A 12,390-nucleotide genomic window follows, 5' to 3' on the forward strand; every position below is an offset into this window, starting at 1 on the left:
AACCTTTGTAAGTGTTCAAAATTTTTTTTTTTTTTAGATTTAGAATAGGTCTCACCTAGCCTTCAGTACCACAATATAGTGTGGAATAATACCCCTTTCCTTGTTGTAGGAGGGGTAATTTGATTATCACCTGCTGGGAATACAGCTTGTGAATTTTTTCCCATACTGCCTCCTTGTCGGAGGGATACCTTGGTAAAGCAGACTTCAGGAGCCTGCGAGGGGGAAACGTTTCGACATTCCAATCTGTACCCCTGGGATACTACTTGTAGGATCCAGGGGTCCTGTACGGTCCCAGCGTCATGCTGAGAGCTTGGCAGAAGCGGTGGAAGGCTTCTGTTCCTGGGAATGGGCTGCCTGCTGCAGTCTTCTTCCCTTTCCTCTATCCCTGGGCAAATATGACTCTTATAGGGACGAAAGGACTGAGGCTGAAAAGACGGTGTCTTTTTCTGCAGAGATGTGACTTAGGGTAAAAACGGTGGATTTTCCAGCAGTTGCCGTGGCCACCAAGTCCGATGGACCGACCCCAAATAACTCCTCTTCCTTTATACGGCAATACACCTTTGTGCCGTTTGGAATCTGCATCACCTGACCACTGTCGTGTCCATTCTATAGTCAATAAAATACTGTCCCTGTCAAGGGTATCAATATTTTTAGTCAGGGAATCCGACCAAGCCACCCCAGCTCTGCACATCCAGGCTGAGGCGATCGCTGGTCGCAGTATAACACCAGTATGTGTGTATATACTTTTATATGATATTTTCCAGCCTCCTGTCAGCTGGCTCCTTGAGGACGGCCCTATCTATAGACGGTACCGCCACTTGTTTTGATAAGCGTGTGAGCGCCTTATCCACCCTAAGGGGTGTTTCCCAACGCGCCCTAACTTCTGGCGGGAAAGGGTATACCGCCAATAATTTTCTATCGGGGGGAACCCACGCATCATCACACACTTCATTTAATTTATCTGATTCAGGAAAAACTACAGGTAGTTTTTTCACATCCCACATAATACCCTCTTTTGTGGTACTTGTAGTATCAGAAATATGTAACACCTCCTTCATTGCCCTTAACGTGTGGCCCTAATAAGGAATACGTTTGTTTATTCACCGTCGACACTGGATTCAGTGTCCGTGTCTGTGTCTGTGTCGACCGACTAAGGTAAACGGGCGTTTTAAAACCCCTGACGGTGTTTTTGAGACATCTGGACCGGTACTAATTGTTTGTCGGCCGTCTCATGTCGTCAACCGACCTTGCAGCGTGTTGACATTATCACGTAATTCCCTAAATAAGCCATCCATTCCGGTGTCGACTCCCTAGAGAGTGACATCACCATTACAGGCAATTGCTCCGCCTCCTCACCAACATCGTCCTCATACATGTCGACACACACGTACCGACACACAGCACACACACAGGGAATGCTCTGATAGAGGACAGGACCCACTAGCCCTTTGGAGAGACAGAGGGAGAGTTTGCCAGCACACACCAAAAAACGCTATAATTATATAGGGACAACCTTATATAAGTGTTTTCCCTTATAGCATCTTTTTATATATTTCTAACGCCAAATTAGTGCCCCCCCTCTCTGTTTTAACCCTGTTTCTGTAGTGCAGTGCAGGGGAGAGCCTGGGAGCCTTCCCTCCAGCCTTTCTGTGAGGGAAAATGGCGCTGTGTGCTGAGGAGATAGGCCCCGCCCCTTTTTCGGCGGGCTCGTCACCCGCTCTTCAACGGATTCTGGCAGGGGTTAAATATCTCCATATAGCCCCCGGAGGCTATATGTGAGGTATTTTTTGCCAAAAAATAGGTTTACATTGCCTCCCAGGGCGCCCCCCTCCCAGCGCCCTGCACCCTCGGTGACTGCCGTGTGAAGTGTGCTGAGAGCAATGGCGCACAGCTGCAGTGCTGTGCGCTACCTTAAGAAGACTGAGGAGTCTTCTGCCGCCGATTCTGGACCTTCTTCTCTTTTCAGCATCTGCAAGGGGGCCGGCGGCGAGGCTCCGGTGACCATCCAGGCTGTACCTGTGATCGTCCCTCTGGAGCTAATGTCCAGTAGCCAAAGAAGCCAATCCATCCTGCACGCAGGTGAGTTCACTTCTTCTCCCCTAAGTCCCTCGTTGCAGTGATCCTGTTGCCAGCAGGACTCACTGTAAAATAAAAAACCTAAGCTAAACTTTTCTAAGCAGCTCTTTAGGAGAGCCACCTAGATTGCACCCTTCTCGGCCGGGCACAAAAATCTAACTGAGGCTTGGAGGAGGGTCATAGGGGGAGGAGCCAGTGCACACCACCTGATCCTAAAGCTTTACTTTTTTGTGCCCTGTCTCCTGCGGAGCCGCTATTCCCCATGGTCCTTTCAGGAACCCCAGCATCCACTAGGACGATAGAGAAGAGTATTTTAATAGCAATAATCCGGTGTTGGTTAGGTAAAGATTAATCGCTCCTGCGTGTAGTTATGGCCATTAGTAGTTTCTGGACATATTCTATATTTGCAGTTCATTATCCATGCGGCGGGAATCCGGAGATTCCCACCCACCTGAGCTGTTTGAAATAGTCACAGCCCACCTGTTCAAACTAACCTATGACCTTTTGTTATGATGCGAGGAGACATTCCTGTGTCCAATGAACAATGAGATTATAGGTCCCTTTGTAGTATACTGTACTCAGTGTATATAAGATCAGCCAGCCTGGGGAGCTCGCTCTCACTCCACAAACGGTTTTCATATTGACTAACTCGGAGCTGGTACCAGGCTGCGCAGCGATCATTCCCAGTGTGTGTAAGTAATTCTCTGTAATCATCTCACTCTTTGTTTGTATTGGCCACATTCTCTCTCTCTCTGTTTAGTATAAGATTGCAACAATACTGTATATTTCTGTCTAGATAATCTGTTAGAATTATGTTAGTCTGTAGTGTATGACTTGTAACTGTTTTACCCCTTTTCGATATAACTAAAAGCTTGTTAGTAAAGGTGTTGGATCCTTAGCACGGTATCGTGTGTTCATTACATTGCAGTGGGTAATAGGAGCGTCTCGATCGCTCAAACAGCTTTAGTGTTAACAAGGTTAAGCAGCGTTATATATCGCTACAGTGTTTCAGTACAAGGTTTACAGTATAAGAGTATCCTTTCTGTGTGTTACATTCAAGGTTTATTGATTGTCATCTTGTAAGCGTCTGCGCCGCTCGTGATCTCCTCGTGGTCCCGAGCGTCCGCTACGCTGGTAGCGTAGCATTACGGTAGTCGCTCGCCTATAGCGTGCTCGACACCACGCATTAAGCTGTGAGCGAGCGTGCCGCATGTGCGTCTCGATCACGGCCTAGCGTATGCTACGCTAAATACGTACCCTTACGGTACCCCATACGCCAATTGCGTACTCTGTCTCTTACCCATTATTGTGAAGGTTATAAGGTAATCTAAATCAGCATTATCAATGGGTACAGTCAAAGCTTTTGGCCTGTTGGTGCCTCGGATCAAGATCCAACTCTACACCCCGATGTAATTCCCGGTGTAATCGCAGTGTACCCCGCTGCAGAAGGGTTATATTTTTGAAAATTGCAGGTAAATGTTAATTCAGAGTTTAATAGATAATACTTTTGTAATCCACTTTAAAGCAGACTGCTGCATACACCTACCAGACACTGTGACTGCAACTTCCTTCTCCGAAGTGGAGGAGCTTATAGAGGTTTTATCTAGCAGTTCCATCAATTGCTTCTGAAGGCACACAGCTTTCTTGAAAAGGGCTTGAAGTAGATCCGAAACCAGATGGAGCCTACCACTATATACAGAATCACTGTCCTACGTTAAGAAAACAAAAAAAAAAAAAAAAAATTTACCATCAAACATATGCAGGAGTAAACAATGGGATTTTACATGGGCGAAAATAGTCACATACTGATGTGTCGTCAGAAATCTAGCATCAAAACGCTATGCAGCATAAGTTGCCTGGCGGGAGCAAGCTGACAGGTCACGTGCAATTTCGCTACTGTTGGGCGTCTTTTTTGACTAAAACGTGTCTAAGTCACAACACAATGTGACTAGGAGACTGCGATGATTAATATGATATGTGACACTTATATATCTGTGTGCAACTGAGTCTGTGTATGAAGCACAACATAACTTGGTATGGAAAAAGTCCACCACCGCTGCACAGTAGCATTTCATATGCAGATTAAAAAACTCATTCGCACACAGATACAAAGTATAAAGGATACTAAAAAGACTGAGTGCATTCTATTTATTTTAATAATTCTTTTCAGGGAGACTATAGGTACCAGTAGGCCCTTAATGCCCTGCATGCTGGGTCTGTGGGGTTATTCCATGTCAGTTCAACCAGGGGTGTCCAACATCCATCTCAGATTTCTACCCAAAAAAAAAAAAAAAATGTAGTTAAGAGAAGATGTCAAAACAACTATTTCTGGCATATATCTCAAATATCTGACAATTAGTTTAGTGAACATTGATTTTTCAATTGATTAAATTATTTACTAAATCGCTGTGTTTTTATCCAGTTTATCTGAAGTATCACGGGTGTTTATTACGGAATCACCAAGGAATTTGGACCCCCAAGGTTACCCCTCCCCCCCCCGAATCAAAATATTTAAACCAAATTACTTTACCTGCCTCATGTTCTGCGTTACAGCAAAAGTGCATGTTTTCAAATAGAATTCAAAACGCTAGATTTAACCAACATTAGGGATCCCATTTTTGGGGGGTTGCTTAAAATAAGATTTTAAACCTAACGGCAAATCTTTTTCTCCTAGTCCGTAGAGGATGCTGGGGTCCATATTAGTACCATGGGGTATAGATGGGTCCACCAGGAGCCATTGGCTCTTTAAGAGTTTAATAGTGTGGGCTGGCTCCTCCCTCTATGCCCCTCCTACTAGACACTTCTTGATGAAGTCCCCACTCTCCCGGGTGGAGGTCGTGCCTGCTGAGGAAGTCTGCTTCCCAGTTGTCCACTCCCGGAATGAACACTGCTGACAGTGCTAGTAGGTGTTTCTCCGCCCAACGAAGAATCCTGGTGGCTTCTGCCATTGCCACCCTGCTTCTTGTGCCGCCCTGGCGGTTCACATGGGCCACTGCCGTGATGTTGTCTGACTGAATCAGCACTGGTTGGTTTCGAAGCAGAGGCTCCGCTTGACTCAGGGCGTTGTATATGGCCCTTAGTTCCAGGATATTGATGTGCAGACAAGTCTTCTGACTTGACCACAGCCCCTGGAAGTTTCTTCCTTGAGTGACTGCCCCCCATCCTCGGAGGCTTGCATCCGTGGTCACCAGGAACCAGTCCGGTATGCCGAACCTGCGGCTCTCGAGGAGGTGAGCACTCTGTAGCCACCACAGAACAGATACCCTGGCCCTGGGGGACAGGGTGATCAGCCGATGCATCTGAAGATGCGATCCGGACCACTTGTCCAACAGATCCCACTGAAAGATCCTCGCATGGAACCTGCCGAAGGGAATGGCTTCGTATGACGCCACCATCTTTCCCAGGACTCGCGTGCAGTGATGCACCGATACCTGTTTTGGTTTTAGGAGGCCTCTGACCAGAATCACGAGCTCCTGAGCCTTCTCCTCCGGGAGAAACCTTTTTCTGGTTTGTGTCCAGAAACATGCCCAGGAAGGGCAGACGCGTCGTAGGAATCAGCTGCGACTTTGGAATATTCAGAATCCAGCCGTGCTGTTGCAACACTTCCTGAGAGAGTGCTACGCTGATCAGCAACCGCTCCCTGGACCTCGCCTTTATGAGGAGATCGTCCAAGTATGGGATAATCGTAACCCCTTGCTTCCGAAGGAGCACCATCATTTCCGCCATCACCTTGGTAAATATTCTCGGTGCCGTGGACAGGCCAAACGGCAACATCTGGAATTGGTAATGACAGTCCTGTACCACAAACCTGAGGTACTCCTGATGAGGTGGAGAAATGGGGACATGCAAGTACGCATCCTTGATGTCCAGAGACACCATAAAATCCCCCTCTTCCAGGCTTGCAATGACCGCTCTGAGCGATTCCATTTTGAACTTGAATCTTTTCAGATAAATGTTCAGGGATTTTAAATTCAATATGGGTCTGACCGAACCGTCCGGTTTCGGTACCACAAACATTGTGGAATAGTATCCTCTTCCTTGTTGAAGGAGGGGATCCTTCACCACCACCTGCTGGAGATATAACTTGTGAATTGCCGCTAACACTACTTCCCTTTCTATGGGGGAAGCTGGCAGGGCCGATTTGAGGTAACGGTGAGGGGGCATCACTTCGAATTCCAACTTGTATCCCTGAGACACAATCTGTATAGCCCAGGGATCCACCTGTGAGCGAACCCACTGGTGGCTGAAATTTCAGAGACGCGCCCCCACCGCTCCTGGCTTCTGTGGAGCCCCAGCGTCATGCGGTGGATTTAGTGGAAGCCGGGGAGGACTTCTGTTCCTGGGAACTAGCTGAATGGTGCAGCTCCTTTCCTCTGCCCCTGCCTCTGGCCAGAAAGGACGCACCTCTGACCTTCTTGCTTCTCTGTGATCGAAAGGACTGCATTTGGTAATACGGTGCTCTCTTAGGCTGTGAGGGAATATATGGCAAAAAGTTGGACTTCCCAGCCGTAGCTGTGGAAACTAGGTCCGAGAGACCGTCCCCAAACAACTCCTCACCCTTGTATGGTAACACCTCCATGTGCTTTTTGGAGTCGGCATCACCTGTCCATTGCCGAGTCCACAGGACCCTTCTGGCAGAAATTGACATTGCATTTATTCTAGAGCCCAGTAGGCAAATGTCCCTCTGGGCATCCCTCATATATAGGACAGCGTCTTTCATATGCCCCAGGGTCAGTAAAATGGTATCCTTGTCTAAGGTATCCATTTCCTCAGACAGATTATCTGTCCATGCTGCTACAGCACTACACATCCAGGCCGACGCAATAGCCGGCCTCAGTATAGTACCGGAGTGTGCATAAACAGACTTCAGGATACTTTCCTGCTTCCTATCTGCAGGATTCTTTAGGGCGGCCGTATCCTGTGACGGCAGGGCCACCTTTTTAGATAAGCGTGTCAGAGCTTTATCTACCCTAGGGGAGGATTCCCAGCGCATCCTGTCCGTTGGCGGGAAAGGGTACGCCATAAGTAACCTTTTGGAAATCAGCACTTTCTTATCGGGGGAATCCCATGCTTTTTCACATAATTCATTTAACTCATGTGAAGGGGGAAAAGTCACCTCTTGCTTTTTCTCCCCATACATATACACCCTTTTGTCAGGGACAGGGTTTTCCTCCGATATGTGCAATACATCCTTCATTGCTATAATCATGTATCGGATGGCTTTAGTCATGTTAGGCTGCAACTTTGCCTCATAGTCATCGACACTGGAGTCAGAATCCGTGTCGACATCTGTGTCAACCAACTGGGATAGTGGGCGCTTTTGAGACCCTGACGGCCTCTGAGCTGCAGAATCAGACACGGGTTGAGACCCTGACTGATTATCCAACCTTTTATGCAAGGAGCTTACGTTATCATTTAACACCTTCCACATATCCATCCAATCAGGTGTCGGCGCCGTCGGCGGCGACACCACAGTCACTTGCACTTGTTCTGCCTCCACGTAACCGTCCTCGTCAAACATGTTGACACAAACGTACCGACACACCGCACACACACAGGGAATGCTCTAATTGAGGACAGGACCCCACAAGGCCTTTTGGGGAGACAGAGAGAAAGTATGCCAGCACACACCCCAGCGCTATATAACCCAGGGATTACACAGTAACTTAGTGTTTACCCAGTAGCTGCTGTTTATGATAATTTGCGCCTAAATTTATGTGCCCCCCCTTTCTTTTTACCCTTTTACTACCTTGATACTGCAGGGGAGATCCTGGGGAGCTTCCTCTCAGCGGAGCTGTGAAGAGAAAATGGCACTGGTTAGTGCTGAGGAAGAAGGCCCCGCCCCCTCAGCGGCGGGCTTCTGTCCCGGGTCTGTGTAATAAAATGGCGGGGGCTCGTACATATATACAGTGCCCAGCTGTATATATGTGTCCTTTTGCCAAGAGGTATCCTAATTGCTGCCCAGGGCGCCCCCCCCTGCGCCCTGCACCCTACAGTGACCGGAGTGTGTGGGTAGTTTGGGCGCAATGGCGCACAGCTGCAGTGCTGTGCGCTACCTCATGTGAAGACAGGAGTCTTCTGCCGCCGATTTCGATGTCTTCTTGCTTCTGCCGGCTTCTGACTTCTGGCTCTGCGAGGGGGACGGCGGCGCGGCTCTGGGAACGGACGACAAGGTCAGGTCCTGTGTTCGATCCCTCTGGAGCTAATGGTGTCCAGTAGCCTAAGAAGCGCAACCTAGCCGCAGTTAGTAGGTTTGCTTCTCTCCCCTCAGTCCCACGTAGCAGAGAGTCTGTTGCCAGCAGAAGCTCTCTGAAAATAAAAAAACCTAACTAAAATACTTTATTAGCAAGCTCAGGAGAGCTCACTAAAAGCACCCAGCTCTGGCCAGGCACAGATTCTAACTGGGGTCTGGAGGAGGGGCATAGAGGGAGGAGCCAGTGCACACCAGGTAGTACTAAATCTTTCTTTAGAGTGCCCAGTCTCCTGCTGAGCCAGTCTATTCCTCATGGTCCTTACGGAGTCCCCAGCATCCACTAGGACGTTAGAGAAAACTGAATTACTTGACACAGGAGGTGGGGATATAGGGACGGCCCGGTGCATTCTGGGAGGCCGAAAGCTTTGATCATTTGGTGCCAATTCGCTGTCGCTACCTCATATCCCAATGTTATCCTAAGGATAACCTGTGGACACTGCAGGAGAAAAGTTACCTTAGGATTCCAAAATTTGTGGTGATTCCTTAATAAACACCAGTGATACTTTAAATAAACTGGATAAAGAAGCCGTGATTAGTAAATTATTTAATACATTTAAAAACGAGATTTATGGTAAGAACTTACCTTTGTTAAATCTCTTTCTGCGAGGTACACTGGGCTCCACAGGGAATAACATCGGGGTGTAGAGTAGGATCTTGATCCGAGGCACCAACAGGCTAAAAGCTTTGACCTTCTACCCAAGATGCATAGCGCCGCCTCCTCTATAACCCCGCCTCCGTGCACAGGAGCTCAGTTTTTGTTAACCAGTCCCATGCAGTAACAGGTAAAAGACGACAATCGTTAGTAGCCACATACATAACACACACTCACGACAGGAGAGGGTGTCAGCGGCTAATGCCATACCAACCCAAAGAAGCTAAGTGCATCAGCGTGTGCGCCCTGTGGAGCCCAGCGTACCTCACAGAAAGAGCTTTAACAAAGGTGAGTTCTTACCATAAATCTCGTTTTCTCCACAGGGAATTACATCGGGGATGTCCTAAAGCAGTTCCTTATGGGAGGGGACGTACTGTAGCGGGCAAAAAGTAGCATCTTGGGAGGCGGAAGTATCAAAGGCATAGAACCTTATGAACGTGTTCACTAAGGACCACGTAGCCGCCTTGCACAATTGTTCAAGGGTCGCACCACGGTGGGCCGCACAAGAAGGTCCAACGGACCGAGTAGAATGGGCCTTAAAGGTAGCAGGAGCTGGAAGACCAGCCTGTACATTAGCATGTGCAATCACCATTCTAATCCATCTGGCCAAGTTCTGCTTGTTAGCAGGACAGCCACGTTTGTGAAAACTAACAGTACGAAGAGAGAGTCAGACTTCCGAATGGAAGCAGTTCTCTTCACATAGATACGGAGAGCCCGTACCACATCCAAAGACCGCTCTTTGGAAGAAAACTCAGGAGAATTAAAGGCAGGAACCACCATCTCCTGTTTAAGGTGAAAGGAAGACACCACCTTAAGGCCCATATAGACGGGCCGATGTGCGAGAGATGTGTGCTGAGCGAACCGCTCAGCACACATCTCTCCCACCGCTCAGCACAGCGCGATCTGTGCTGAGCGTGCGGGGGGAGACGGGAGGGCCGCTCATTCCACCCAGCGGGTGAAGTGAGCGACACGCAAGATTGGCCTGCACGGCAGGCTAATCTAGCACCAGCAATAGCAATGCGCGGGGCTGCGCATCGCTATCGCTGTATGGGGTACACACGGAGCGATCCTGCTTCAATTCTAAGCAATCTAGAAAGATTGCTTAGAATATCGCTCCGTGAGTACCCCCCTTTAGGTAGATAACCAGGGCGTGTTCTAAGAACTGCCCTATCACTGTGAAAAAATCAGATAGGGGGACCTACAGGATAAGGCACAGAGTCTGAAACACATCTAGCAGAAGCAATCGTTAGCAGAAACAAGACCTTAACAGAAAGCCACTTAAGATCCGCAGATGCAAGAGGGTCAAAAGGAGACTCTTGCAAGGCCTCCAAAACCGACAAATCCCAAGGGCCTATAGGTGGGACATAAGGAGGCTGAATGCGCAACACACCCTGAGTGAAGGTATGAACATCGGGCAGAGTTGCAATATTTCTCTGAAACCATACTGACAAGGCAAAAATATGAACCTTGAGGGAGGCCAGACGAAGGCCTAGGTCCAGGCCTTGCTGTAGGAAGGCCAAAAGTTTGGCCGTACTAAACTTGTAAGCATCATTATTGGTATTTGCGTACCAAGCAAAGCAAGAATTTTAGACCCTATGGTAAATCCGAGCAAAAGCCGGCTTACGGGCCTTCAACATAGTTTGAATGACTGCCTCAGAAAACCCTTTGGACCTCAGTATGGAAGCTTCAAGAGCCACAACGTCAAAGCCAGTCGGGCCAAATCCTGGTAGACACAAGGGCCCTGAACGAGGAGGTCTGGCCGTTGTGCAAGTAGAAGGGGACGCTCTATCTAGAGGCCCTGTAGGTCTGAGAACCAATGCCGTCTGGGCCACGCGGGAGCAATTAGAAGTAGTATGCCTCCTTCTTGTTTGTACTTCCTTATCACTCTGGGCAGTAAAGACACTGGAGGGAACACATATGGCAGCCAAAAGTTCTATGGGGTTGCCAGTGCGTCCACGAACGCTGCTTGAGGATCCCTTGTTCTTTCTCCGAAGACCGTAACCTTGTGATTGTGTCGAGACGCCATCATATCCACATCTGGAAGGCCCCACTTGTGCACGAGGAGTTGAAATACTTCTGGATGGAGGCTCCACTCTCCGGCGTGTACGTCCTGACGACTGAGAAAGTCCGCTTCTCAGTTGAGGACCCCCGGAATGAACACTACCAATACGGCTGGCAGATGGCATTCTGCTCATTAAAAGAATCCTTGATACTTCCCTCATTTTTCACTGCAAATGCTCTTCAGGGGGCTGCTCCAGCAGTTGTATGGCTGCTTTCTGCATGGCACCAACTACAAAACTGAGCTCCTGTGCACGGAGGCGGGGTTATAGAGGAGGCGGCGCTATGCATCTTCGGTAGAAGGTCAAAGCTTTGAGTCTGTTGGTGCCTCGGATCAAGATCCTACTCTACACCCCGATGTTATTCCCTGTGCAGCCCAGTGTACCCCGCAGCAGAAAATCAATATTTAATCAACTAATTGTCAGACAGTAAAGATATTTTTCGTAAAAATCTGAGATGGGTGGTGGACTTTTTTTTTTTTTTTTTTGGGTGATCTGATGTGGAATGAACCTGTGGTTCTCCAAGTACCAGCTTATGGAGAGGCTTGCTGGGACCCCCAGTCTCCCTGTATAAGACATTATTTTTTTACTCTCACTTTAACTGAAAAGTTACTAAATCTACAACCCAGGGATGTGCGGTATAGCCCCGGGCTGACTAGTTGGGGAGTTAATGCTTTGGCTGGGGGACCTCGTGCAGTGTGTCACCTGGCTGTGGCATTACCTCCCTGCTAGTGCTGGTTTTAAAAACAAGGAGGACCCCTACTCATGTCAGAGGCCGCATCCCGGAAGGATACGGCCACAATGTGATCGACAGCGATGGGGGGGGCGTTCCAGTCCGAACGGACGTTTCCGGGGTGGCTGCTTGACATCACATGCAGGCTGATTTCAAAAAATGTCAGCGTAACGGTCATGGGTCAAACTTAATTTGATGTGTCCGCACTTAGTGAGGCGGCACAATACATGCATGTGCGGAGATGGACGCAGATCTTGCTGCATATGCAGCGATCTGAGTCCATCGCTGAATCAGGGACTAAGTCAGGATACAAAAGAGAAAATATTAGTTTTATACAAATATCTATATTAATACAAAATGCTCACCTTGCAGTGGGTGAACGTGGCTTTAAGAATATGCAGTACGGATTCAGGAAGCGATTGGATATTTTCAAAATGTAGTGGTTCCGCTACAGAACATACATAACGCACACTTGCTGTAAGAGCTTCCAGCCACTGAATCATATCCTGTCCCATAAAAAGACAACACTGTTTTATTTATATATGGTTCCAAAACAAACACATTCTATTATCACTTACTCATACTTTATAAGAGAATTGTCAGATTTAATGAGTCTACC

At 48.1% G+C, this 12,390-nt stretch overlaps 1 protein-coding gene across 4 annotated transcripts in view; it reads right to left on the reverse strand.

The window, feature by feature from the left end:
* The window catches only part of FIRRM (FIGNL1 interacting regulator of recombination and mitosis), a 926,412-nt gene that overhangs the window by 753,846 nt on the left and 160,176 nt on the right, over positions 1-12,390 (reverse strand). For 2 of the 4 annotated variants that reach the window (XM_063940283.1, XM_063940286.1), the window contains 2 exons: positions 12,137-12,298; positions 3,623-3,785 (listed from right to left, as the gene is read on the reverse strand). In XM_063940283.1, coding sequence (XP_063796353.1) covers positions 3,623-3,785; positions 12,137-12,298 — 325 coding nt within the window. The remainder of the gene's footprint in view (positions 1-3,622; positions 3,786-12,136; positions 12,299-12,390) is intronic. The other 2 variants (XM_063940285.1, XM_063940284.1) reach the window with 1 other exon arrangement.

This window comes from Pseudophryne corroboree, chromosome 9, assembly GCF_028390025.1.
Source record: "Pseudophryne corroboree isolate aPseCor3 chromosome 9, aPseCor3.hap2, whole genome shotgun sequence".
Lineage (NCBI taxonomy): Eukaryota > Metazoa > Chordata > Amphibia > Anura > Myobatrachidae > Pseudophryne > Pseudophryne corroboree.